Source organism: Nerophis ophidion, linkage group LG01 (genome assembly GCF_033978795.1).
Source record: "Nerophis ophidion isolate RoL-2023_Sa linkage group LG01, RoL_Noph_v1.0, whole genome shotgun sequence".
In the NCBI taxonomy this organism is placed as follows: domain Eukaryota; kingdom Metazoa; phylum Chordata; class Actinopteri; order Syngnathiformes; family Syngnathidae; genus Nerophis; species Nerophis ophidion.
In genome coordinates, this window is record NC_084611.1 from 38,586,235 (window position 1) to 38,613,734 (window position 27,500).

General features: G+C 38.3%; 1 protein-coding gene across 4 annotated transcripts in view; it reads right to left on the reverse strand.

Moving 5' to 3' along the window:
- pcsk5b (proprotein convertase subtilisin/kexin type 5b) overlaps positions 1–27,500 on the reverse strand; it is a 305,406-nt gene that overhangs the window by 244,849 nt on the left and 33,057 nt on the right. For all 4 annotated transcript variants that reach the window (XM_061902184.1, XM_061902182.1, XM_061902180.1 and 1 more), the window contains exon 2: positions 10,876–10,980. In XM_061902184.1, coding sequence (XP_061758168.1) covers positions 10,876–10,980 — 105 coding nt within the window. The remainder of the gene's footprint in view (positions 1–10,875; positions 10,981–27,500) is intronic.

Sequence of the window (27,500 nt, forward strand, 5' to 3'; positions counted from 1 at the left end):
TTATTCATCATTTGTTATTGTGAAAAAGTCTTGAGAACAAGGCAGGAAACAATGCCTACAGGAGAAGGATGTTTGTCCCAAGTGGAGGTACAGTATGTCATCGCCATCGCAATCAGTCACAGCTCCACACTCAATCAGCATTCTTTCCATGTCTTGTTTCAGGCTGGTTACATTTCAATAAAGCAGTTAACATTCACCACTCGGCTACAATTGTTATGACGGGAGAAGGACCGCAGTGGGCGGATCAGCTTTTTCTTACACGTAGCCAACACAAGACTAGACGCTGCAACTCAAATCCACGGAGACGCAGATGTCCTCAGGCAACAAACTGAATTTTCCTCCTCTACAAATCTGTGCACAGGTTTAAAAAACAACTGTTATAAATTTGGAGTTGAGGTAAATGTATTGTGAAGTATAGCAGTTCAAAAAATTAGGGATGTACATTGCAGCAGCCAAAATTAGGGTTTGGTATAAGGCTGGGCGATATACTCGATATATCGCGGGTTTGTCTGTGTGCGATGTAGAAAATGACTACATCGTGATATTCGAGTATACGTTCTTAGCTGCGGGCATTACACTACAGGCTCTTTTCACTCTTTGTCTCTCCTTCTCACAGACAGCAAGCGCACCTTCTTACATACGTCACATACGTATACGCCCTCGCGGAGCAGAGAGGTAGCATCATGAGTGACGTTAGCTGTGGTGAGGGTGGTAATATGAGAGAAAGAAGGTGCAAATCTGGTAACAAATGAAGGAAGAATTATTTCCCAAGAAAAACAGCACGGGGTCCATCGTCTGGCCGTGGTTTGGCTTTAGGTGGGAATATGTCGAACAGACAACCGTAATTTTTAAAGTGTGTGGCAAAAGCGTTGCTACAAAAAGCAGCATTACTACTAATATGTAGAATCATTTGAAAAGTCACCTGCTAGAGAATGAAGAGTGCTTACTCCGCATTTCAACATCTCCATTCGGTGCCACACCAACAAAATGCAGAGGCAAACATTTCCAGATCAACACCGTATGAAAAAAATAATGAACAACATAAAGAGATAACGTCCGCAGTAACCTACCACATAGCGATTTGATTTCCTATTACGCAGCTAATTTTTATTGGACAGTTATTGAAATATCTTGTGTGACATAATGCACAAAAGTGCACTTTATTTGTTTCTAACTATATTAGTGGCGTTTTGTACAAAAAGTGCACTTTAATTTAATGTTTTTTTGTTTAATTTTGTGTTGTTTAGTGCACTATTAGCTTGTTTTAAAATGTCTCTGACAATCTTGCACTTTCTGTTTTGAAATGACATGAATGTTTGTGCCACTGCTTAATAACGGTTTAATAAACACAGTTTTGGTCAATTGACTTTCCGTATTTTTCGGACTATAAGTCGCAGTTTTTTTTTCATAGTTTGGCCGGGGGTGCCACATATACTCCGGAGCAACTTATGTGTGAAATTATTAACACATTACTGTAAAGCAGGGGTCACCAACCTTTTTGAAACCAAGAGCTACTTCTTGGGTACTGATTATTACGAAGGGCTACCAGTTTGATACACACTTGAATAAATTGCCAGAAATAGCCAATTTGTTCAATTTATCTTTAATTAATAAATCTATATATATATATATAAAAAAATGGGTATTTCTGTCTCATTCCATCGTAAATTCTTTTTTCCTTTTAAGAAAGGTTTTTTGTTGAGAATAAATAATGAAAAAAACACTTTAATAAACGGTTTAAAAGAGGAAAAAACACGAAAAAAATTAAAATTAAATTTCGAAACAGTTTATCTTCAATTTCAACTCTTCAAAATTCCAAAATTCGACCGAAAAAATTAAGAGAAAAACTAGCTAATTTGAATCTTTTTGAAAAAATTAAAAAAAGAATTTATGGAACATTTTAGGAATTTTTCCTGATTAAGTTTAATTTTAGAATTTGGTTTTAAATAGGTTAAAATCCACTTTGAAATAAGATTTAAATTTGATTCTACAGATTTTCTAGATTTGCCAGATAATTTTTTAATCATAATAAGTTTGAAGAAATATTTCACAAATATTCTTCGTCGAAAAAACAGAGGCTAAAATGAAGAATTAAATTAAAATGTATTTATTATTCTTTACAAAAAATAAATAAATACTTGAACATTGATTCAAATTGTCAGGAAAGAAGAGGAAGGAATTTAAAAGGTAAAAAGGTATATGTGTTTAAAAATCCTAAAACCATTTTTAAGGTTGTATTTTTTTCTCTAAAATTGTCTTTCTGAAAGTTATAAGGAGCAAAGTAAAAAAATAAATGATTTTATTTAAACAAGTGAAGACCAAGTCTTTAAAATATTTGCTTGGATTTTCAAATTCTATTTGAATTTTGTCTCTCTTAAAATTAAAAATGTCGAGCAAAGTGAGACCAACTTGCTAGTAAATAAATAAAATTTTAAAAATAGAGGCAGCTCACTGGTAAGTGCCGCTATTTGAGCTATCTTTAGAACAGGCCAGCGGGCGACTCATCTGGTACACACGGGCTACCTGGTGCCCGCGGGCACCGCGTTGGTGACCCCTGCCGTAAAGTATCAAATAATATTATTTATCTCATTCGCGGAAGAGACGAAGAAAATGTCAGAAATTGTCACACACACGTCAGCAATCGTCACATACACGTCAACCAATAAAAAGTCAGCGGGGGAGGGTCATGGCAGAAGTGCATTGTGGGTCATGGAATGCTAACTGTTATATGCTATGTGCTACTGCCGTAGCTATTAAAATGGATCATTTCATCGTTGGCAGTAACTTATAAAAACTGAGAAGGGCTGAACAAAAATGGCACCGAAAAGGAAATCATGTACTGCAGATTACAAGGTGGACGTAGTGAAATATGCAGCAGAAAACGACAAGAGGAAGCGGCACATACATTTGGAGTTGGCAGAGTTGACATCCAGGAAGAAGATGTCATGGGATTTATTGATTAGGAGTGACAGATTGTTTGGTAAAGGTATAGCATGTTCTATATGTTATAGTTATTTGAATGACTCTTACCATAATATGTTACGTTAACATATGTTGCGTTCTCAGTTGGTTATTTATGCGTCATATAACGTACTCTTATTCAACCTGTTCACTATTCTTTATTTATTTTAAATTGCCTTTCAAATGCCTATTCTTGGTGTTGGGTTTTTATCAAATAAATTACCCCCAAAAATGAGACTTATACTCCAGTGCAACATATATGTTTTTTTCCTTCTTTATTATGCATTTTCGGCCGGTGCGACGTATACTCCAGAGCGATTTATAATCCGAAAAATACAGTAGTTGTGATTTCCGTCTCTGCATGAAAGTTTAAAATGAGAATATATTAATGCAGTATGAAGAAGAATGTTTTAATGTAGACACATAGAATCATCATACTGCTGGGATTATATGCATCAAGTGATCATTCAAGGCTAAGGCAAAATATCGAGATATATATCGTGTATCGCGATATGGCCTAAAAATATCGCGATATTAAAAAAAGGCCTAATCGCCCAGCCCTACTATAGGGTATGCACTGTGTTACTAAGTTCAACAATTCAATACATGCAGCTACGAAGGAAACAATGCAACTAAAAGCTCTATGATCTGATTGTCAGGCTACACCATACCTAAAACGACGCCATAAAGTGCCGTGTGTCGACGGTAACTTGCGTGGATGCGCTAGAAAAAGTTCACGACACCGCTTCCCGCCCGTCTGACTCAATCTCGCACGCACAAACACACGGCGGTGATTATAGCGAGACGTAAATTAGCTGCGTGGCAGACTAACTAGCCATCATGACGATTACGCACACATCGGTGCGCCACCTCTCCTTCTCCCCCCCTACACACTTTTTTTTGTTTTATCTCTTTTAATCTTTCTAGTCTGATCAGGCCAGAGTCTCTAGGCCAGCTGGTGCCGGGACACAAATCAAGCTCCAAAATGGCAGGGCCAAGAAAGCCAGTATGTTGAGAGAAAAAAGGGGTCTGACATGGCGTTTGAGGAAGCTTGTAGAACAGGGGTCGGCAACCCGCGGATCTGGAGCCGTGTACAACTTTCTCCGACTTTCTAAGATGTGTTTTTATGCTACTTCTTTTTATTTCTCATTTTGTCCACCAAACTAATAACATTGTGCATGAATGCACAAAGGTGAGTTTTGTTGATGTTATTGACTTATGTGGAGTGATAATCAGATATATTTGGTCACTGCATGACTGCAAGCTAATCAATGCTAACATGCTTTTTAAGCTAGCTATACTGTATGTACATATTGCATTACCATGCCTCATTTGTAGCTATATTTGAGTTCATTTGGTTTCCTTAAGTAGTCATAATTCAATTTATATCTCATGACACACTATCTGTATGTAATATGGCTTTTAATTTTTTGCGGCTCCAGACGGATTTGTTTTTGTATTTTTGGTCCAATATGGCTCTTTCAACATTTTGGGTTGCCGACCCCTGTTGTAGAAGATGGGCTACAAAACAAGCTAACTTGACTTAATGTAAAAAAAATCCTTATGTTCACATTCAAATGTAAACTTAAGTGACCTTACTCTAGGGCTTGGCAATATGGCCTTTTATTAACATCTCGATATTTGTACGCCTTGTCACGATACACGATATATATCTCGATATTTTGCCTTAGCCTTGAATGAACACTTGATGCATATAATCACAGCAGTATGATGACTCTATGTGTCTAAGTTAAAACATTCTTCTTCATACAGCATTAATATATGCTCATTTTAAACTTCAATGCAGAGAGGGAAATCATAACTAAGTCAATTAACCAAAACTGTATTTATTAAACAGTTATTAAGCAGTGGCACAAACATTCATGTCATTTCAAAACAGAAAGTGCAAGATTGTCAGAGACATTTTAAAACAAGCTATTAGTGCACTTTTGTGCATGGTGTCACTAAGATGACATATCAAAACAACACTAAAATAAAGTGCACTTTTTGTACAGAACACCACTACAATAGTTTAAAACAAATAAAGTGCACTTTTGTGCATGATGCCACACAAGATATTTCAATAGCTGTTAAATAAAAATGAGCTGTATAATTAGGAAATCAAATAGTGTTTGTCCTTCGCTATGTGGTAGCTTTCTTCGGACGTTATCTCCTTCTGTTGTTAACTATTTTTTCATACGGTGTTGATGTGGAAATGGTTGCCTCGGCATTTTGTTGGTGTGGCACCGAACGGAGATGTCGACATGCGGAGTTTGAAGCACTCTTCATTCTCTAGCGGGTGACTTTTCAAATGATGCTACACATTAGCAGTGCTGCTACTTTTTGTAGCAACGCTTTTGCCGCATAATTGTTGAACATCTTCCATCTTGAAGCCAAACCACCGCCAGACGATGGACCCCCTGCTGTTTTTCTTGGGAAATAATTCTTCCTTCATTTGTTACCATATTCGCACCTTCGTTCTGTCATATTACCACTCGCACCGGTCCGCTAGCATCACAGCTAACGCTACTATGTCGCTACCTCTCTGCTCCGCGGAAGCGTGAGACGTTGCACAAGTCACGACTGTAAGAAGGTGCGCTTGTTTTAAGTTTCTGTGAGGAGAGACAAGAACAAGTGGGAAACGCATGCCTGCAGCTAAAAGCAACTGCGTGAGAACGTATACTCGAATATCAAGATATAGTCATTTTCTATATCGCACAAAGACAAACTGGCGATATATCATGTATATCGATATATCGCCCAGCCCTACCTTCCCCGTCACTTTCCAAACTAGTTATTAACAATAACCGCCACCTTGCGGGATATAATTGAAAGAATGACTCAAAATAATCCCTAAGTCAGGAAATATGTATGTGATGTCACGTTTGTCTTCTTTTTGTTAGATTTATGGTGAATTACACACTGTCCAACAATTATGTCAAACTATTTCAGCAGCGGACGCAAACATTGCATACCTACTTTAGAAATGCAAGCCTGATCCATCTGTCACTTACAGTGACAAACCGAACTGAACAGTGCAGCTCGGTAGCTAAATTTGCTTCAAAATAAATGAACATTTTGGGGTTTTGCACAAATTCTGAACAATAGCCACGATGAAACAGATAATGATAACTAATAATTAGAGCTGTCCGATAATATCGGCCTGCCGATATTATCGGCGGACAAATGCTTTAAAATGTAATATCGGAAATTATGGGTATCTGTTTCAAAAAGTAAAATTAATGACTTTTTAAAACGCTGTTGTACGGAGCGATACATATCCAGTAAAACATGGATATAAACCCAGTCAGCAGCCCCTCCCCTGCCCCTCTCCCACACACAACACAGGAGTTGCAGCACCACTGCAGCATGAGAGGTTTCCTGGAGACGCTTGATGACCTCATCAAACCACCGCGAGCGGAGCATAACAACAAGAGTGTGTTGTTGCCGGTGCTGTAGCTGTGGCTAACAAGTGAGCTCGCTTGGTGACTGACTAACGACACCATGTCTATGGTTTGGGATTATTTTAAAGTGTGTCTGACAGATAAAAAACTGGCAATTTGCAATGACTGCAAAAAGTTGGTTATGGGAGGAGGAACCAAGACGAGCAATTTGATCTCTCACCACTTCAAGAATCATAAGGAGATACACGATGAATACAAGTGGAAGATGGATGAAAAGCAAACACCGAAAAAAGTAGTACCACACAATTGTCGCTTAAAGACTCCGCCGAGAAAAAACAAAAATAAAACGAAAACCACCGCGGAGAGAAAGCTCACGTTGTGGTCAGGGACAACGCACGCAGTATGGCAAAAGCTAGGGTGGAGTTTGGTGTGGCTAGTCTGCCCTGCATGGCGCACACTTTGCAGCTTCCAGTGAACAGAGGTGCCCTGTCTCAACGGAGCATTTAAGAAGCTCTGGCTGACTGGTAAGCCACTTCAAGCACTCACCACTAACTTGCAGAACATTTGTGTTACTCATACAAATACGTTAGAGCTGGGCAGATTGAGCCCAGTTTATAATTTCGTTATACAGTATGCCAGGCAATCTTGCACTAAAGGAGAACTATGTTATTGTTTACTTTATTACTCTAGTATACTCTGGACTGAAGCTGTGTGCCTTCATTGTTTTTGTAGCTGTTGTTTTGGGGCATGTTAAAAAAAAAGAAGAAGAATGCACTTTCTTAGACTTAGACTTTGTGAAAGTCAAAGAATAGTATTTCCTATAGTTGTAGTGTGTATCAGGATTATCTCAGGGAGAGCATGTCCCAAATTCCAAGCTGCTGTTTTGAGGCATGTTAAAAAAAATAATGCACTTTGTGACTTCAGTAATAAATATTGCAGTGCCATGTTGGCACTTTTTTCCATAATTTGAGGGAGAAGTTGTTCTCTTATTATGGAAAACCTTGTTAATTTGTTTAATGCATCCAGCAGGGCATCACAACAAAATTAGGCATAATAATGTGTTAGTTCCACGACCGTATATATTTCGAAATCGGTAATTAAGAGTTGGACAATATCGGAATATCGGATATCGGCAAAAAAGTCAATATCGGACATCTCTATTAATAATAATAAGTCAGACTTTGAACAAGTGCATACAAAAGTTTACTGGCAGGGATTTAAGGTCTCAGAGAGCTGTTTTATTCATCACTGTGTTGTTTGCATTTCAATGAAGTCAGTAGCAGACTCTGGTTAATCAGCCTTGTAGAACTAAACAAAAGCCAGTGCATCGATGCAGTATAGGGTTCAGGCAGCATAAATAATGGAGTCGGGGTCTGATGCATGACCTGTTGTAGGGAAGTGGACCGGGGAGGGTTTATACCAGGTAAAATTGCACTTTTTTAAAGTATTCGCTGGCCCAAATGGAATAAATGACCTTGGAAGTTGAGTCAGTGCAACATGTAGGTTAGAAGTAAACAGGACAGCCAAAACATATCAAAACAAATAGCATGTACCGTATGTTTCAGACTATAAGTCGCAGTTTTTTTCATAGTTTGGCCGGGGGTGCGACTTATACTCAGGAGCAACTTATGTGTAAAATTGTCAACACATTACCGTAAAATATCAAATAATATTATTTATCTCACTCACGTAAGAGACTAAACGTAAAAGATTTCATCGGATTTAGCAATTAGGAGTGACAGATTGTTTGGCAAACGTATAGCATGTTCTACCGTATTTTTCGGAGTATAAGTCGCTCCGGAGTATAAGTCGCACCTGCCGAAAATGCATAATAAAGAAGGGAAAAAACGTATATAAGTCGCACTGGAGTATAAGTCGCATTTTTGGGGGAAATTTATTTGATAAAACCCAACACCAAGAATAGACATCTGAAAGGCAATTTAAAATAAATTAAGAATGGTGAACAGCCGGCTGAATAAGTGTACGTTATATGACGCATAAATAACCAACTCAGAAGGTAACATATGTTAACGTAACATATTATGGTAAGAGTCATTCAAATAACTATAACATATAGCAGTGGTTCTCAAATGGGGGTTCGCGTACCCCTGGGGGTTCTTGTAGGTATGCCAAGTGGTACGTGAGATTTTTTTAAAATATTCTAATAGCAACAATTCAAAAATCCTTTATTGAATAATACTTTAACAAAATATGAATGTAAGTTCATAAACTGTGAAAAGAAATGTAACAATGCAATATTCAGTGTTGACAACTAGATTTTTTTGTTGACATGTTCCATAAATATTGAGGTTAAAGATTTTATTTTTTTGTGAAGAAATGTTTAGAATTAAGTTCATAAATGCAAATGGATCTCTATTACAATCCCTAAAGAGAGCACTTTAAGTTGATGATTACTTCTATGTGTAGAAATCTTTATTTATAATTGAATCATTTGTTTATTTTTCAACAAGTTTTTAGTTAATTTTATATATTTTTTTCCAAATAGTTCAAGACAGACCACTACAAATGAGCAATATTTTGCACTGTTATACAATTTAATAAATCAGAAACTGATGACATAGTGCTGTATTTTACTTCTTTATCTCTTTTTTTCAACCAAAAATGCTTTGCTCTGATTTGGGGGAACTTAAACTAAAAAAAATTGTCACAGGGGGTACATCACTGAAAAAAGGTTGCGAACCACTGACATATAGAAAATGCTATACGTTTACCAAACAATCCGTCACTCCTAATTGCTAAATCCCATGAAATGTTATACGTCTAGTCTCTTTCGTGAATGAGCAAAATAATATTATTTGATATTTTACGGTAATGTGGTAATAATTTCACACATATGTCGCTCCTGAGTATAAGTCGCACCCCCGGCCAAACTATGAAAAAAAACTGCGACTTCTAGTCCGAAAAATACGCTATATTTTATAGTTATTTGAATGACTCTTACCATAATATGTTACGTTAACATACCAGGCACCTTCTCAGTTGGTTATATATGCGTCATATAACGTACACTTATTCAGCCTGTTGTTCACTATTATTTATTTATTTTAAATTGCCTTTCAAATGTCTTTTCTTGGTGTTGGGTTTTATCTAGGGGTGTAATGGTACGTGTATTTGTACTGAACCGTTTCGGTATGGGGGTTTCGGTTCGGTGCGGAGTTGTACCGAACGAGTTTCCAGACGGACATATTAAGTAGCATAAACAATACTCAAAATGCCGGACATTTGAGACATTTGAGAAACTCTGCCCTGACAGCCCCGCAAAAGAGGACTTGTCCGGTAAAAATAGGACGTATGGTCAGTCTGTCCTAGCCCGATCGCTGGTAGCACCGGACATGTCCTCTTTTGCTAGCATGCTAGCAGCAACCGGGTTAGGATAGACTGACCTTACGTCCTCTTTTCACCGGACATGTCCTCTTTTGCGGGGCTGTCAGGGCAGAATTTCTTAAATGCCTCAAATGTCCGGTATTTTGTGTTATGGTTGCGTGTATTAACAATGTACGTTCAGGGCTAAGAAGGGGTTAAAAACAAAACACATTGTGCGCGCAAAAGCGGTATTCGTGAGGGGGGGGCAGAGAGCGAGAGAGTTGAGATAAACGCGCATGCGTCTCCAGGCTCTGCTTTTTATCCATTGATTTATCAGATTTATTTTTTTATTATCTATAGCAGGGGTGTCAAAAGTGTGCCCCGGAGGCCATTTGGGGCCCACAGCTAATGTTTTAAAGGCCCACGGCACATTCTAAAAATACTATTAAAATAAACAATAACATAACAAAAGTAAAATTAAAAAAGCTTGAAGGTTAAATGTAATTTAGAAAAAGTTGCAATGTTGATTACTAAAACAAAGCAGTTTTTTTTTCTTTCAAACTGTCATTGCTGAAAACATAAAATTGAATCAAAATCAATGTTATTATGAATTATTGTCCTAGCCAAGGTTCCCATTACTTAACATCAAATATTCCAGTAAGAAAAATATTTTTGGTGGAAGATTTTGCAAATTTGGTAAATAAATAATCCAAAAAAATATATTTTGTTGTTTTCTTACTGTACCGAAAATGAACCGAACCGTGACCTCTAAACCGAGGTTACGGACCAAACCGAAATTTTTGTGTACCGTTACACCCCTAGTTTTATCAAATAAATTTCCCCCAAAAATGCGACTTATACTCCAGTGCAACTTATACGTTTTTTTCCTTCTTTATTATGCATTTTCGGCAGGAGTGACTTATACTGTGCAAAATACAGCACATCATTCGTCATAAATAATGTACTGCCCAAGTCACTGTTTGAACTCATATTTGCAGGTGGGAGCCCTAGAGTGTTTGTTTGATTGTCCATCATTAAGAGTGGCAAAGGGGTAGTAGTCACATGACATGGCTCAAACCTGAGGAAATAAAACTAAAAGAACAACAAAGAAATGTAATACCAAGTACCATCGTGACGGCAAACATGAACATGGATAAAGCATCTGAAAAAAGGACGACATGCTCACCTTGGGCTCCATTGAAATGAAACTATGGCGTCCACGACTGGACAAAGTCGACCTCTTTATTGTCCGACTGTGGAAAAAGTGGTAGTGGTCTTTCAAGTCTCCAATCTGTGAAAGAACAATATCAGAATCATTATTATTGTGCTAACTGAAGAAAAAAGACAGAAGGTGGATTGATTTCAACACACAAAATGTCGACAGTGACAGAGAAGGGAGGACCTGAATAGAAGGGCAGCGACTATGTGGCGATTAGTATTAATAATTGATAAAGACCATACAATCCCTTCACATGATCAGAGCGTCGAGGCCCCCCAAGGCTCCCGCGGTCACGTCACTGATCCGTGGCTGAACTCCCAATGCCAGACAGCCCCCATTAGATCAGCTTTCAGCTCATGAAACAAACTATATGCACCGACAGGACAGAATGAAAAAGTGATGACGAGGGGACAGTTCAACATCATTCTTCTCTGGACCAAGTTACTATGGCAGTGTTTTGCAACACGAGGGATTTTGCAGTCTTTTCATGAACTTTTGTAGTAAAAGGTGAAAATCATCATATATATCGTATTTTTCGGACTAAAAAGTCATAGTTTTTTTCATAGTTTGGCCGGGGGTGAGAGATATACTCCGGAGCGACTTATGTACCCTAAAATACCAAATAATATTATTTATCTCATTCGCGGAAGAGACGAAGAAAATGTCAGCAATCGTCACACACGTCAGCAATCGTCACATACATGTCAACCAATAAGAATTTGGCGGGGGAGGGTCATAGCAGAAGTGCATTGTGGGTCATGGAATGCTAACTGCTATATGCTACTGCCGTAGCTATTAAAATGGATCATTTCATTGTTGGCGGTAACTTATAAAAACTGAGAAGGGCTAGACAAAAATTGCACCGAAAAGGAAATCATGTACTGCAGATTACACAATATCAAATAATATTATTTATCTCATTCGCGGAAGAGACCAAGAAAATGTCAGCAATCGTCACACACATGTCAGCAATCGTCACATACAAGTCAACCAATAAGAATTTGGCGGGGGAGGGTCATGGCAGAAGTGCATTATGGGTCATGGAATGCTAACTGCTATATGCTACTGCCGTAGCTATTAAAATGGATCATTTAATTGTTGGCGGTAACTTATAAAAACTGAGAAGGGCTAGACAAAAATTGCATCGAAAAGGAAATCATGTACTGGAGATTACACAATATCAAATATTATTATTTATCTCATGCGCGGAAGAGACCAAGAAAATGTCAGCAATCGTCACACACATGTCAGCAATCGTCACATACAAGTCAACCAATAAGAATTTGGCGGGGGAGGGTCATGGCAGAAGTGCATTATGGGTCATGGAATGCTAACCTCTATATGCTACTGCCGTAGCTATTAAAATGGATCATTTAATTGTTTGCGGTAACTTATAAAAACTGAGAAGGGTTAGACAAAAATTGCATCGAAAAGGAAATCATGTACTGGAGATTACACAATATCAAATATTATTATTTATCTCATGCGCGGAAGAGACCAAGAAAATGTCAGCAATTGTCACACACGTCAGCAATCGTCACATACAAGTCAACCAATAAGAATTTGGCGGGGAAGGGTCATGGCAGAAGTGCATTGTTGGTCATGGAATGCTAACTGCTATATGCTATATGCTACTGCCGTAGCTATTAAAATGGATCATTTCATCGTTGGCCGTAACTTATAAAAACTGAGAAGGGCTGGACAAAAATTACACCGAAAAGGAAATCATGTACTGCAGATTACAACCTGGACGTAGTGAAATATGCAGCAGAAAACGACAAGAGGAAGCTGCGCATATCTTTGAAGTTGGCAGAGTTGTTTAGAAGCGACATCGAGGAAGAAGATTTCATGGGATTTATCGATTAGGAGTGACAGATTGTTTGGTAAACGTAAAGCATGGTCTATATGTTATAGTTATTTGAATGACTCTTACCATAATATGTTACGTTAACATACCAGGCACCTTCTCAGTTGGTTATTTATGTGTCATATAACGTACACTTATTCAGCCTGTTGTTCACTATTCTTTATTTTAAATTGCCTTTCAAATGTCGATTCTTGGTGTTGGGTTTTATCAAATAAATTTCCCCCAAAAATGTGACTTATACTCCAGTGCGACGTATATATGTTTTTCTCCTTCTTTATCATGCATTTTTGGCCTGTGCAACGTATACTTCGGAGCGACTTATAATCCGAAAAATACGGTAACTGGCGAGGAGTTAGTCACTCTACAACTTGGCTACCGGAACTTGTATCTCTGTTCGTCCATAACCCCCGAAACTGTACATCTTGGTGAAAAAAGGAAATAAATAGAGTAGGGCAGTGCTATATATCGAAAAACTCGATATATCGCGGGTTTGTCTGTGTGCGATATAGAAAATGCCTATATCGTGATATTCGAGTATATGTTCTCAGGCAGTTGCTTTTAGCTGCGGGCATTACACTGCAGGCATTTATCACTCTTTGTTGTCTCTCCTTCTCAGAGACTTAAACAAGCGCACCTTCTTACATACGTCAAATACTGTGCGTATACGCCCTCGCGGAACGGAGAGGTAGCATCATGGGTAACGTTAGCTGTGATGCGAGTGTTAATACGAGAGAAAGAAGCCGCAAATCTGGTAACAAAGGAAGGAAGAATTAATTCCCAAGAAAAACAGCAGGGGGTTCATCATCTGGCGGTGGTTTGGTTTCAAGCAGGAATATATCGAACAGACAACCGTAATTTGTCAAGTGTGGGGCAAAAGCGTTGCTACAAAAAGTAGCATTACTGCTAATTTGTAGCATCATTTGAAAAGTCACCTGCTAGAGAATGAAAAGTGCTTGAAACTGCATATCAACATCTCCGTTCGGTGCCACACCAACAAAATGCCAAGGCAACCATTTCCACATCGACACGGTATGAAAAAAATAGTCAACAGGAGGAGATAACATCCACAGGAACCTACCACATAGCGAAGGATTTGATTTGCTAATATGCAGCTCATTTTTATTTGACACTTATTGAAATATCTTCTGTGTCATCATGCACAAAAGTGCACTTTATTTGTTTGAAACTATTGTAGTGGTGTTCTGTACAAAAAGTTTTGATATGTCATCTTAGTGACATCATGCACACAAGTGCAGTAATAGCTTGTTTTAAAATGTCTCTGACAATTTTGCACTTTCTGTTTTGAAATGACATGAATCTTTGTGCCACTGCTTAATACAGTTTTGGTCAATTCTCTCTGCATGAATGTTTAAAATGAGCATATATTAATGCTGTATGAACAACAATGTTTTAATGTAGATACACAGAATCATCATATTGGTGTTATTATTTGCATCAAGTGTTCATTCAAGACTAAGGCAAAATACCGAGATATATATTGTGTATCGTGACATGGCCTAAAAATATTAAGATATTAAAAAAAGGCCAAATCGCCCAGCCCTAATACAGAGGATCTTTGAAAAAAATGTCAACAAGAACAAAGCATGTGTAGAATTTGCATCTATCTGCACCTGTGCACTATCAGTCAAAAGTGCAGTACAGCAAGCATCAATGGATTTTCATTGTTTTGGTTTTATATGGCCTTTTTAAATAGGTTGTTTTAGGTCTGTAGAGATAATACAATTTACATGATGGCCAATTTGAATGGATGGATCTTCATTTTAAGTAAGTCAGTAAGTACGTTTTATTTAAAAAGCGCTTTCATAGATTAGATCACAAAGCGCTGTACAAAACATAGGTGAAGTAAGACAACAATTCAATTCAAAACAACATCATAAAAAGTATACAAAGTGGATTAAAAATGATAATTAAAAGGTGCATTAACTAAAAGCTTTACTAAAAAGAGAAGTTTTCAAATGTTTCTTAAAAGTTTAAACACAGTCAAGATCACGGAGGGAGGGGTGCAAATTGTTCCAGAGTCTGGGAGCTATTGCCTGGAATGCCAGGTCTCCAAGGGTTTTAAAACAAGTTTTTAGGATCTTTAGAACAGTGTTTTTCAACCTTTTTTGAGCCAAAGCGCATTTTATTCATTGAAAAAATATGGAGGCACACCACCAGCAGAAGTCATTAAAAAAAAAAACGAAACTCAGTTGACAGTAAAAAGTCGCAAATGTTGGATATGACTTTAAACATAACCAAGCATCCATCACTATAGCTCTTGTCTCAAAGTAGGTGAACTGTCACAAACTGTCACATCACCCCCTGACTTATTTTGATTTTTTTTTCGGTTTTCCTGTGTGTAGTGTTTTAGTTCTTGTCATGCTCTTAGTGGCTTTTTCTCTTTTTATGATATTTTCCTGTAGCAGTTTAATGTCTTCCTTTGAGCGATATTTCCCGCATCTACTTTGTTTTAGCAATGTTTCAGTTGTTTTTATCCTTCTTTGTGTGGACATTGTTGATTTGTCATGTCGTGTTCGGATGTACATTGTGGACGCAGTCTTTGCTCCACAGTAAGTCTTTGCTGTCGTCCTGCATTCTGTTTTAGTTTACTTTGTAGTCTGTTCAGTTTTAGTTTCGTTATGCATAGCCTTTCCTAAGCTTCAATGCCTTTTCTTCGGGGCACTCACCTTTTGTTTATTTTTGGTTTAAGCATTGGACACCTTTTTACCTGCACGCTGGATCCCGCTGTTTCCGACATTTATAGAGCAATTAGCTACTAGCTGCCACCTACTGATATGGAAGAGTAGTACAAGGTTACTCAGCCGAGCTCTAAACAATACCGATACTCAACAACAGCCCATAATTTGCAGACTGTACTAACTGGTTTGCAAAAGAATTGTTTTAACCCAAATAGGTGAAATTAGATAATCTCCCACAGCACACCAGACTGTATCTCACGGCCGTGGCACAGTGGTCAAAAAAACACTGCTTTAGAAGACCCTGGTCTGAAGACCTGAGGCTAGCCCTGAAGAGTAGGGGCATTGTCATTGCACAAGTGCAACAAAATGTTGTTTTCAGCACAAGTTTAACTCCGAAACTGACCATTTGTGTTTACATAATTGTCTGTTGTTGGTGTGAAAGCATAAAATTCTCTAAAAAAAGACTTAAAAAGTAGCGGGAGTATCTTTGAATTTAAAAAGAGTTACAAAAAGAGACAACTGCAATTATATCAAACCGATTTTTGATTTTGATTGGACGTGTCATTGTGAAAATGCTTAAACAAAAATTAAAAAGTATGTTGGAGTTCGGGTGTTGGTATAGGAAATAGTTCTAAAATCATCTACAATCATTGGTGTTAAAAAGGGGACACAGAGATAAACCCGCGATATATCGCCCAGCCCTAATTCCAATAGTGTACAAAACCTGTTTCCATATGAGTTGGGAAATTGTGTTAGATGTAAATATAAACGGAATACAATGATTTTAAAATCATTTTTAACCCCTATTCAGTTAAATATGCTACAAAGAACATATTTGAGGTTCAAACAGATAAACATTTTTTTTTGTGCAAATAATCATTAACTTAAGAATTTGATGCCAGCAACACGTGACAAAGAAGTTGGGAAAGGTGGCAGTAAATACTGATAAAGTTGAGGAATGCTCATCAAACACTTATTTAGAACATCTCCCAGGTGTGCAGGCTAATTGGAACAGCTGGGTGCCGTGATTGGGTATTAAAACACCTTCCCAAAAAATGCTCAGTCTTTCACAAGAAAGGATGGGGGGAGGTACACCCCTTTGTCCACAACTGCATGAGCAAATAGTCAAAGTTTAAGAACAATGTTTCTCAAAGTGCAAGTACAATAAATTTTGGGATTTCAATATCTAGAGTCCATAATATCATCAAAAGGTTCAGAGAATCTGGAGAAATCACTACACATAAGCGGCATGGCCGGAAACCAACATTGAATTACCGTGACCTTCGATCCCTCAGACGGCACTGTGTCAAAAACCGACATCAATCTCTAAAGGATATCACCACTTGGGCTCAGGAACACTTCAGAAAACCACTGTCACTAAATACAGTTCGTCACTACATCTGTAAGTGCAAGTTAAAGCTCTACCATGCAAAGCGAAAGCCATTTATCAACAACATCCAGAAACGCCGCTGGCTTGTCTGGGCCTGAGATCATCTATGATGGACTGATGCAAAGCGGAAAAGTGTTTTGTGGTCTGACGAGTCTACATTTCAAATTGGTTTTGGAAATATTCGACATCGTGTCACCCGGACCATTTATATTTACATCTAACACAATTTCCCAACTCATATGGAAATGGGGTTTGTATATTTTCAATATTTAAAATGATTACTATATAGACAGCCAGTACAACCAGTTCAGGATATGCCTGGACAAGTGTGCTGCTACATTAAAACAAGAGGATCTCCATGAATGCTTTATGTGAAAGTGCGTGTGTAACCAAATTAGCAAAGGGCAGCATTACAGCTCCGCAAGAGGAAGCGATGACAGGCTTAACTGGGCCTCCTCTGTGAGGACCGGTAGCAAGAAATGGTGCAAGACTAGCCTGTGACACTAATGTTGTCAATCAGTCGTCAACAGCTACACAGCCTACATGATTTTAAGTGTAGGACAAGTGTATGATTTCTTCAATGGCTCAGTCCACGGGAATACACTTTTAAGGCAATGTTGTTTAATCCAAACCTCTCTTTCTCCACAAATTAGCAAAATAATAAAGAATATTTGAGGTCTTGAAATCTAGAACAATTGCTACATTGTCACCAAACATCATATAGATTGTCGGTGCAGTTTTCTTTATTTAAACTTTTTAAGTATTCAGTGGTTTTGTATATGTGCTTTCTTTAACAAGAAGGTTATGCTGCCCCTCTTCCTCCTGCTTTTCAGACAATTTGAACTGTGCTAGTGCACGGTATACCGGTACTAGTATACTATCGAGGTAATAATGAATCAAAAAGAACTATACTCTGTTTGAAAAATACCGGGTTTAACAGGCAAGACAGGGTGCCTTTGTCTTGTCATGACATTGCTGGTTTTACAAGCATAGGAGCATGTTCGGCAGCGCACAATGACAGAGTACTTACAGTCAGATACGGGTGTGTACACAGAAAAGGGAGAACGAACGCATTTTGGCCTAAAAACTGAAGTTAAAGGGGAAGTTATAACACTGAAACCCCCTTAGGAAGAAGTGTTTTAAGACAGTGGTTCTCAACCTTTTTTCAGTGATGTACCCCCTGTGAGCATTTTTTTAATTCAAGTACACCCTAATCAGAGCAAAGCATTTTTGGTTGAAAAAAAGAGATAAAGAAGTAAAATACAGCACTGTGTCATCAGTTTCTGATTTATTAAATTGTACAACAGTGCAAAATATTGCTCATTTGTAGTGGTGTCTTGAACTATTTGGAAAAAAAGATATAAAATTAACTAAAAACTTGTTGAAAAATAAACAAGTGATTCAATTATAAATAAAGATTTCTACACATAGAACTAATCATCAACTTAAAGTGCCCTCTTTGGGGATTGTAATAGAGATCCATTTGGATTTATGAACTTAATTCTAAACATTTCTTCACAAAAAAATAAAATCTTTGACCTCAATATTTATGGAACATGTCAACAAAAAAATCTAGCTGTCAACACTGAATATTGCATTGTTGTATTTTTTTCATAGTTTATGAACTTACATTCATATTTTGTTGGAGTATTATTCAATAAATATATTTATTAAGGATTTTTTTAATTGTTGCTATTTTTAGAATTTTTTTTTTTTAATTTTACGTACCCCTTGGCATACCTTCAAGTACCCCCAGGGGTACGCGTACCCCCATTTGAGAACCACTGTTTTAAGACATTCTTCAGCTAACATCCATCCGCAGTTGGCAGTGTAGTAGCTACTTCTAAATCACTAATCCCTGACTCCATTGGGACGAATAAAGTACGTTTCTTACAAGTATCATTCATTCAGGACGAGGAATAGCTAAACATGCTTCACTACACACCGTAGTAGGATACAAGAGCTCACCGGCGTCGCCGCTAACAAAAGATAGCACTCCTGAATGTAAACAAATGCCATGGGTGGATCTACACCTAACATCCACTGTAATGATACCAAATACAATACCGTATTTATTCAATACCACTATGATTACATCGATATTTTTTATTGTCACAAAATCTTTTTTCCTTTCTTTTAAAATTCATATTATATTTATAAACTCAGGAAATGCGCCCCTGGACACATGAGGACTTTAACTATGACCAATGTATGATACTTGGTATCAGATCGATACTTAAATTTGTGGCGTCCCCGCTAATAAAAGCTAGCACTCCTGAATGTAAACAAATGCCATGGGTGGATCTACACCTAACATCCACTGTAATGATACCAAGTACAATACCGTATTTAGTCAATACTACTATGATAACATCTATAATTTTTATCATCACAAAATCTTTTTTCCTTTCTTTTGAAATTCATATTATGTTTATAAACTTAGGAAATACGTCCCTGGACACATAAGGACTTTGAATATGACCAATGTATGACTTTGTATCGGATCGATACCTAAATTTGTGGTATCATCCAAAACTGATGTAAAGTATCCAAACAACTGAAGCATAAGTGTTTATTACATTTTAACAGAAGTGTAGAAAGAACATATTAAAAAAGAAAGTAAGCAGATATTAACAGTAAATGAACAAGTGGATTAATAATACATTTTTTACAGCTTGTCCATTATAATTCTGACAAAATAATAGAATGGTAACACAATTTGTTGCTGCATTCGTCAGCAGACAAATTAGGAGCCTCTGTTTGCTTACTTACTACTAAAGGACAGGTTACCTAGTACAGGGGGCAGAAACGCGGTGCCCGCGAGCACCAGGTAGGCCATAAGGACCAGATGAGTCGACCGCTGGCCTGTTCTAAAAATATCTCAAATAGCACCTGTGGAGAGGCGGAGCCGACGGTCTGACAGAGAGGCCGGGCACGCTGAAGCCCAGCCCAAGATGGCGGCGAGGAGGCGGGGCGTGCCGGGAGCGATGCCACAAACAAGATCAGGTGTGTGTATCGCGCACCTGTACACGATTAACGTATCTCCTCTCGCTGTATAAAAGGGGAGAAGGAGGAGAGAACGGGGCTGGTGATGGTGCGGAGCGAGAAAAACACATACAACGGCGGAGACGGAGACAAGAAGAGGCGGACTGAAGTAAGTGCTGCTGAAAAGCAGACGGCTGAGCGAGCAGCAGAGGGAGACGGGAGACGCAGCGGAAGCGCGACCCGACCGCAGACAAGCTTGTGTGGGAAAATAAAGCAAGTCTACCTTGCCCGAAGTCATGTCCTTCTTTGGTGGTCCATGGAACCCGCAAGACGACGGCGTGAGTCCGTCACAGCAACACTTACCAGTTAGCTGCCTCTATTTATCAAATTGTATTTATTTACTAGCAAGCTTGTCTCTCTTTGCTCGACAATTTTAATTAAAAGAGAGACAAAACTCAAATAGAATTTGAAAATCCAAGAAAATATTTTAAAGACTTGGTCTTCACTTGTTTAAATAAATTAAAAACAATTTTTTAACTTTGCTTCTTATAACTTTCAGAAATACAATTTTAGAGAAAAAATACAACCATAAAAATTATTTTAGGATTTTTAAACACATATACCTTTTACCTTTTAAATTCCTTCCTCTTCTTTCCTGACAATTTAAATCAATGTTCAAATAAAAAAAAATTTTTTTATTGTCAAGAATAATAAATACATTTTGATTTAATTCCTAATTTTAGCTTCTGTTTTTTGACGAAGAATATTTGTGAAATATTTATTCAAATTTATTATGATTAAAATTCAAAAAAAATATTTTGGCAAATCTAGAAAATCTGTAGAATCAAATTTAAATCTTATTTCAAAGTCTTTTGAATTTGTTTTGAAAATGTTGTTCTGGAAAATCTAGAAGAAATAATGATTTGTCTTTGTTAGAAATATAGCTTGGTCCAATTCGTTATATATATATTCTAAGAAAGTGCAGATTGGAGTTTAACCAATTTAAAACATGTGATCAAAAATATATATTTATTGTGAGAAATCATTAAGATGATCAGTGTTTCCACAAAGATAAAAATCAATTATTAATAATGACATAGACTTAAAGGTAAATTGAGCAAATTGGCTATATCTGGCAATTTATTTAAGTGTGTATCAAACTGGTAGCCCTTCGCAATAATCAGTACCCAAGAAGTAGCTCTTGGTTTCAAAAAGGTTGGTGACCCTTGGTCTAGTATCTTCACTATTTTATTTAAAGACAAAGTTCTTCTTCAATTGAAATAAGAAACATATGTTTATTGTTCCGTAAGATTATTTGTTAAAATAAAGCCAATAATGCCATTTTTTGTGGTCCCCTTTACTTAGAAAAGTATTTAAAAGTATCAAAATATTGGTATCGGGACCTTTTCAAGCATGTTCCAAATAAACTAAACCATTACTTTGACCATCCATCCATCCATCCATTTTCTACTGCTTATTCCCTTTTGAGGTCGCGGGGGGTTCCTGCCTCCTATCTCAGCTACAATCGGGCGGAAGGCGGGGTACACCCTGGACAAGTCGCCAATTCATCGCAGGGCCAACACAGATAGACAGACAACATTCACACTCACATTCACACACTAGGGACCATTTAGTGTTGCCAATCAACCTATCCCCAGGTGCATGTCTTTGGAAGTGGGAGGAAGCCGGAGTACCCGGAGGGAACCCACGCATTCACAGGTACTTTGACCATATTTTTTATTTTATTTGTTACCTCCAGCGAGAACAGTAACTTTAATTAAAAAAAAAAGTTTGGGGTTTGTTCAGTGTTTGCATGCCATCTCTGCCAACAAATCTTTTTTGCTAATTTCCTGCGGCAAAACAATTTGTTGAACATAATTTCTTTGTTGTCTACTCCCAGTCAGTTATTTTGGAACCGCCTTGGTTTCACCAAAGTTGTTTTCATCGCCATTTCGTGGGAAGAAGTTGCTTCTTTTTAAGTGTTACTTACACCAAGGTTATAATTTATAACCAAGATTGCTTGTCATGTCTTGTTTGTGTTACCTCGACCAGGAAGGTTTTTACCACCTCCTTTTAGTTGTTGCCACTATCATAATATCATGTGTCACTACCTCCAGTAAGGTTGTTTTCTTTGCTGCTTTATGTTTGCTTAGTGCCTCTGTGTTATGTCTGCCAAAAATGTTTGGTTTTCCAACTGTTTTTTTTTTGCTTTTTTTGCTTTTCTTTGTTACCTTCGGCCAAGTTATGTTAAACATAGTTTCTTTGTCTGATACCGCCACCAAGGTGTCCCTTTTCACTGTTTTCATGTCCATTTTACTACCTCCAGCAAGAGCATTATGTTTTATGACTTCCTTTGTTTGTTACTTCAGTTTGTTATGTTTTTGTTTGTTATTTTGTGTGTCTGATGTGTTGTTCCTAATGGCATAAAGCCCCATTTATAGCCTCTATGTCAGGGGTCTCAGACACGTGGCCTGCGGGCCAATTGCGGCCCGCGAGACGTTATTTTGCGGCACCCACCTTAATATGTAAGTTTAATGTTAGTGCGGCCCGCAGGTTTTATATGAATGGCGCTTGACAACGTTGTGTTATTTGGGTCCAAAATGGCCCTGTCAACGTTCTGGGTTGCCTACCCCGGTGTTAGTGGAAAAGGGGCAAGTGAGTGAAAGCAACAGAGACGTTGCCATGGAGACGAGGGTTGTCTTATGTGCCCGACTGCAGTCACACTGCGACACCTGTCCGTCAGTATTAACAGTCCCCGATAACCTGGACCAATTCAAATTGTTATTTGTTTTTTTTTATTATTTAATTTGCATTGCTTCACACGATGAACCTCTACATATATTTCTATATGACGCCGGATAACACTCTGGGAGCCGTCACTTTTTTGCGCTCGCTATCCTGTTACTTTCCCGGCTATTATCCGCCGACCGCCGTGTTGCTGTAGGGAGGAAAAGGGTAACGACACACATTGCGGAAATAACATTATTCTCCATGTGTCGGCTAAATACAAATATATTCCACAACCCCAAACATGTCTTTTTCAAGGCCTGCAGTGAAGAGAAAGAGTAGTGATCAGCAAAGACAATTCCAGGAAAAGTGGGAGATGCAATATTTCTTTGTTGAGCACAGGGGCAACCCGACGTGTCTTATTTGCACGGAGAAAGTTGCGGTGCACGAGGGATACAATTTGAAATGTCATCACACAACTAAACATGCTGAGGAGTATGCAAAATTTTCTGCGGCCCAGCCTCATCCAGACTCTGCATCCAGTGGCCCCCCAGGTAAAGTGAGTTTGAGACCCCTGCTCTATGTGTACCGTATTTTTGGACTATAAGTCGCAGTTTTTGTTCATAGTTTGCCCGGGGTGCGACATATACTCAGGAGCGACTTGTGTGTGAAATTATTAACACATTACCGTAAAATATCAAATAATATTATCTAGCTCATTCACGTAAGAGACTAGACGTATAAGTTTTAATCGGACTTAGCAAATAGGAGTGACAGATTGTTTGGTAAACGTATAGCATGTTGTATATGTTACAGTTATTTGAATGATTTTTACCATGTTACATTAACATACCAGGCACCTTCTCAGTTGGTTATTTATGTGTCATACAACGTACACTTATTCAGCCTGTTGTTCACTATTCTTTATTTATTTTAAATTGCCTTTCAAATGTCTATTTTTGGTGTTGGGTTTTATCAACTAAATTTCCCCCAAAAATGCAACTTATGTATGTTTTTTTCCTTCTTTATTATGCATTTTTAGCAGGTGCGACCTATACTCCGGAGCGACTTATACTCCGAAAAATGCGGTATTTTAATGAAGATAGTTGAAATTTAAAAAAAAATTGTGATCGCCAAAGCCATAGATGCACATCAACATTGAAATTGCACGTTTAACGTGTGCATAAATTTAAAAAATATCAGACCACGGTCCTCCCTATAGGGCTGGATGATTATGGCAAAAATAATAATCACAATTATTATGATTGATATTTAAGCCAAGATTAATAACATGATTATTAATTAATTTGAAAACATGAGTATTTATTGTACCATCAAAACTCAAATCTAAATATAGTTTTAAAAAAAAACTGATATAAATTAGTAACAGGGAAACCACAAGTAAAATAATACTAATAACAAATTTAAATAATAACTGTATAAAAACGACACAATTCAGTTTTTCCGTATTAAAGGGGAACATTATCACCAGACCTATGTAAGCGTCAATATATACCTTGATGTTGCAGAAAAAAAGACCGTATATTTTTTTAACCCATTTCCGAACTCTACATGGGTGAATTTTAGCGAATTAAACGCCTTTCTATTTATCGCTCTCGGAGCGATGACATCAGAACGTGACATCACCTAGGTAATTAAGCCGCCATTTTCTCAAAGACGTTACAAACACCGCGTCTCAGCTCTATTATTTTCAGTTTTTTCGACTATTTTCTGGAACCTTGGAGACATCATGCCTCGTCGGAGGGTGTAACAACACTAACAGGGAGGTATTCAAGTTGCACCACTGGCCCAAAGATGCGAAAGTGGCAAGAAATTGGACGAAATTTGTTCAAAATACGAGGGTGTGGGGAAAGCCGACTAAATGGTCGTTTGTTCCGCACACTTTACCGACGAAAGCTATGCTACTACAGAGATGGCAATATTGTGTGGATATCCTCGAACACTCAAAGCAGATGCATTTCCAACGATAAAGTCAAAGAAATCTGCCGCCAGACCCCCATTGAATGTGCCAGAGTGTCTGCACATTTTACCGGCAGACATGGCACAAAGAGCAATCAATCAATCAATCAATGTTTACTTATATAGCCCTAAATCACTAGTGTCTCAAAGGGCTGCACAAACCACTACGACATCCTCGGTAGGCCCACATAAGGGCAGGAAAACTCACACCCAGTGGGACGTCGGTGACAATGATGACTATGAGAACCTTGGAGAGGAGGAAAGCAATGGATGTCGAGCGGGTCTAACATGATACTGTGAAAGTTAAATCCAAAATGGATCCAACACAGTCGCAAGAGTCCAGTCCAAAGCGGATCCAACACAGCAGCGAGAGTCCCGTTCACAGCGGAGCCAGCAGGAAAACATCCCAAGCGGAGGCGGATCAGCAGCGCAGAGATGTCCCCAGCCGATACATAGGCGAGCAGTACATGGCCACCGGATCGGACCGGACCCCCTCCACAAGGGAGAGTGGGACATAGAAGAAAAAGAAAAGAAACGGCAGATCAACTGATCTAAAAAGGGAGTCTATTTAAAGGCTAGAGTATACAAATGAGTTTTAAGGTGAGACTTAAATGCTTCTACTGAGGTGGCATCTCGAACTTTTACCAAGAGGGCATTCCAGAGTACTGGAGCCCGAAATGAAAACGCTCTATAGCCCACAGACTTTTTTTGGGCTTTGGGAATCATTAATAAGCCGGAGTCCTTTGAACGCAGATTTCTTGCCGGGACATATGGTACAATACAATCGGCAAGATAGGATGGAGCTAGACCGTGTAGTATTTTATACGTAAGTAGTAAAACCTTAAAGTCACATCTTAAGTGCACAGGAAGCCAGTGCAGGTGAGCCAGTACAGGCGTAATGTGATCAAACTTTCTTGTTCTTGTCAAAAGTCTAGCAGCCGCATTTTGTACCAACTGTAATCTTTTAATGCTAGACATGGGGAGACCCGAAAATAATACGTTACAGTAATCGAGACGAGATGTAACAAACGCATGGATAATGATCTCAGCGTCTTTGTGGACAGAATGGAGCGAATTTTAGCGATATTACGGAGATGAAAGAAGGCCGTTTTAGTAACGCTTTTAATGTGTGCCTCAAAGGAGAGAGTTGGGTCAAAGATAACACCCAGATTCTTTACCGAGTCGCCTTGTTTAATTGTTTGGTTGTCAAATGTTAGAGTTGTATTATTAAATAGAGGTCGGTGTCTAGCAGGACCGATAATCAGCATTTCCGTTGTTTTGGCGTTGAGTTAGAAAAAGTTAGCGGACATCCATTGTTTAATTTCATTAAGACACGCCTCCAGCTGACTACAATCCGGCGTGTTGGTCAGCTTTAGGGGCATGTAGAGTTGGGTGTCATCAGCATAACAGTGAAAGCTAACACCGTATTTGCGTATGATGTCACCTAGCAGCAGCATGTAGTTGCTGAAGAGTGCAGGTCCAAGGACCGAACCCTGGGGAACTCCACACGTTACCTTAATGTAGTCCGAGGTCACATTGTTATGGGAGACGCACTGCATCCTATCAGTAAGATAAGAGTTAAACCAAGACAGGGCTAAGTCTGACATACCAATTTGTGTTTTGATACGTTCTAATAAAATATTGTGATCGACGGTATCGAAAGCAGCGCTAAGATCGAGGAGCAGCAACATAGATGACGCATCAGAATCCATCGTTAGCAATAGATCATTAGTCATTTTTGCGAGGGCTGTCTCCGTGGAGTGATTTGCCCTGAAACCGGATTGAAAGGTTTCACATAGATTGTTAGACGCTAAGTGTTCATTTAACTGCTCCGCAACAATTTTTTCGAGGATTTTTGAAATAAAGGGCAGGTGAGACACCGGTCGGTAGTTTACCATGAGGTCAGGATCGAGGTTAGGTCTTTTAAGAAGAGGATGAATAATGCTAGGGGAATAGTGCCCGAGGAAAGTGATAAGTTTATAATATTTAGCACTGATGGACCTAATAATACAAAGAGCTCCTTGATCAGTTTCCCAGGAAGTGGGTCAAGTAAACATGTTGTTTGTTTTATTCCATTTACACGTTGTAACAATTCCTCTAATGTTATTTCCTCAAAACAAGAGAAACTATTTTGGAGGCCAGTATCCGCCGTATATACAATCGTGTCAGTGTTAATAGAACCCAGTTGTAGCTGGGACGCATTGTCTTTAATCTCCTTTCTAATGACTTCAATTTTCTTACTAAAGAATTGCATAAAGTCATCAGCTGAGTGGGTGGAGTTACTGGAAGGAGTCCCTTGTTGGGTTAGCGATGCTACCAGACTAAACAAAAATTTAGGATCGTTTTTATTACGGTGGATGAGATTTGAGTAATATTTAGCTTTATCTAAGGTAAGCATGCGTTTATAAGTTATTAAACCATCACTCCACGCTTGATGGTGCACCTCAAGTTTAGTCGTGCGCCATTTGCGTTCCAACTTTCTACATAATCATTTCTGAGCTCTAGTTTCTTCTGTAAACCACGAGGTACGCTTTTTTGGAGCCTTTTTTAACTTTAGCGGTGCTATTTTATCAATGGTTTCGCGCAGGGCGTCGTTAAAGTTGTTAGTGAGGTTATCAATAGAGCCCACATACTTTGGGAATGGTGCCATTACCGAGGGCAGTAGGTCAGCAAGAGTTGTCGTTGTGGCCGTATTAATGTTGCGGCTGCTATAGCAGTTATTATTATTAGTTTGCCGAACATGCGTCTGAACCTCGAATTTTATAAGGTAATGATTGGACAATACTTTAGTATACGGGAGTATCGTAACTTTGGAAACGGTGATACCCCTGACAAGCACTAGGTCTATCGTAATACCGTTGCGATGCGTGGGTTCATTTCAATTATAGTCTGGAGCGCTACGCACGGTGGGTCCGATGGGGTATTCATATGGATATTAAAGTCC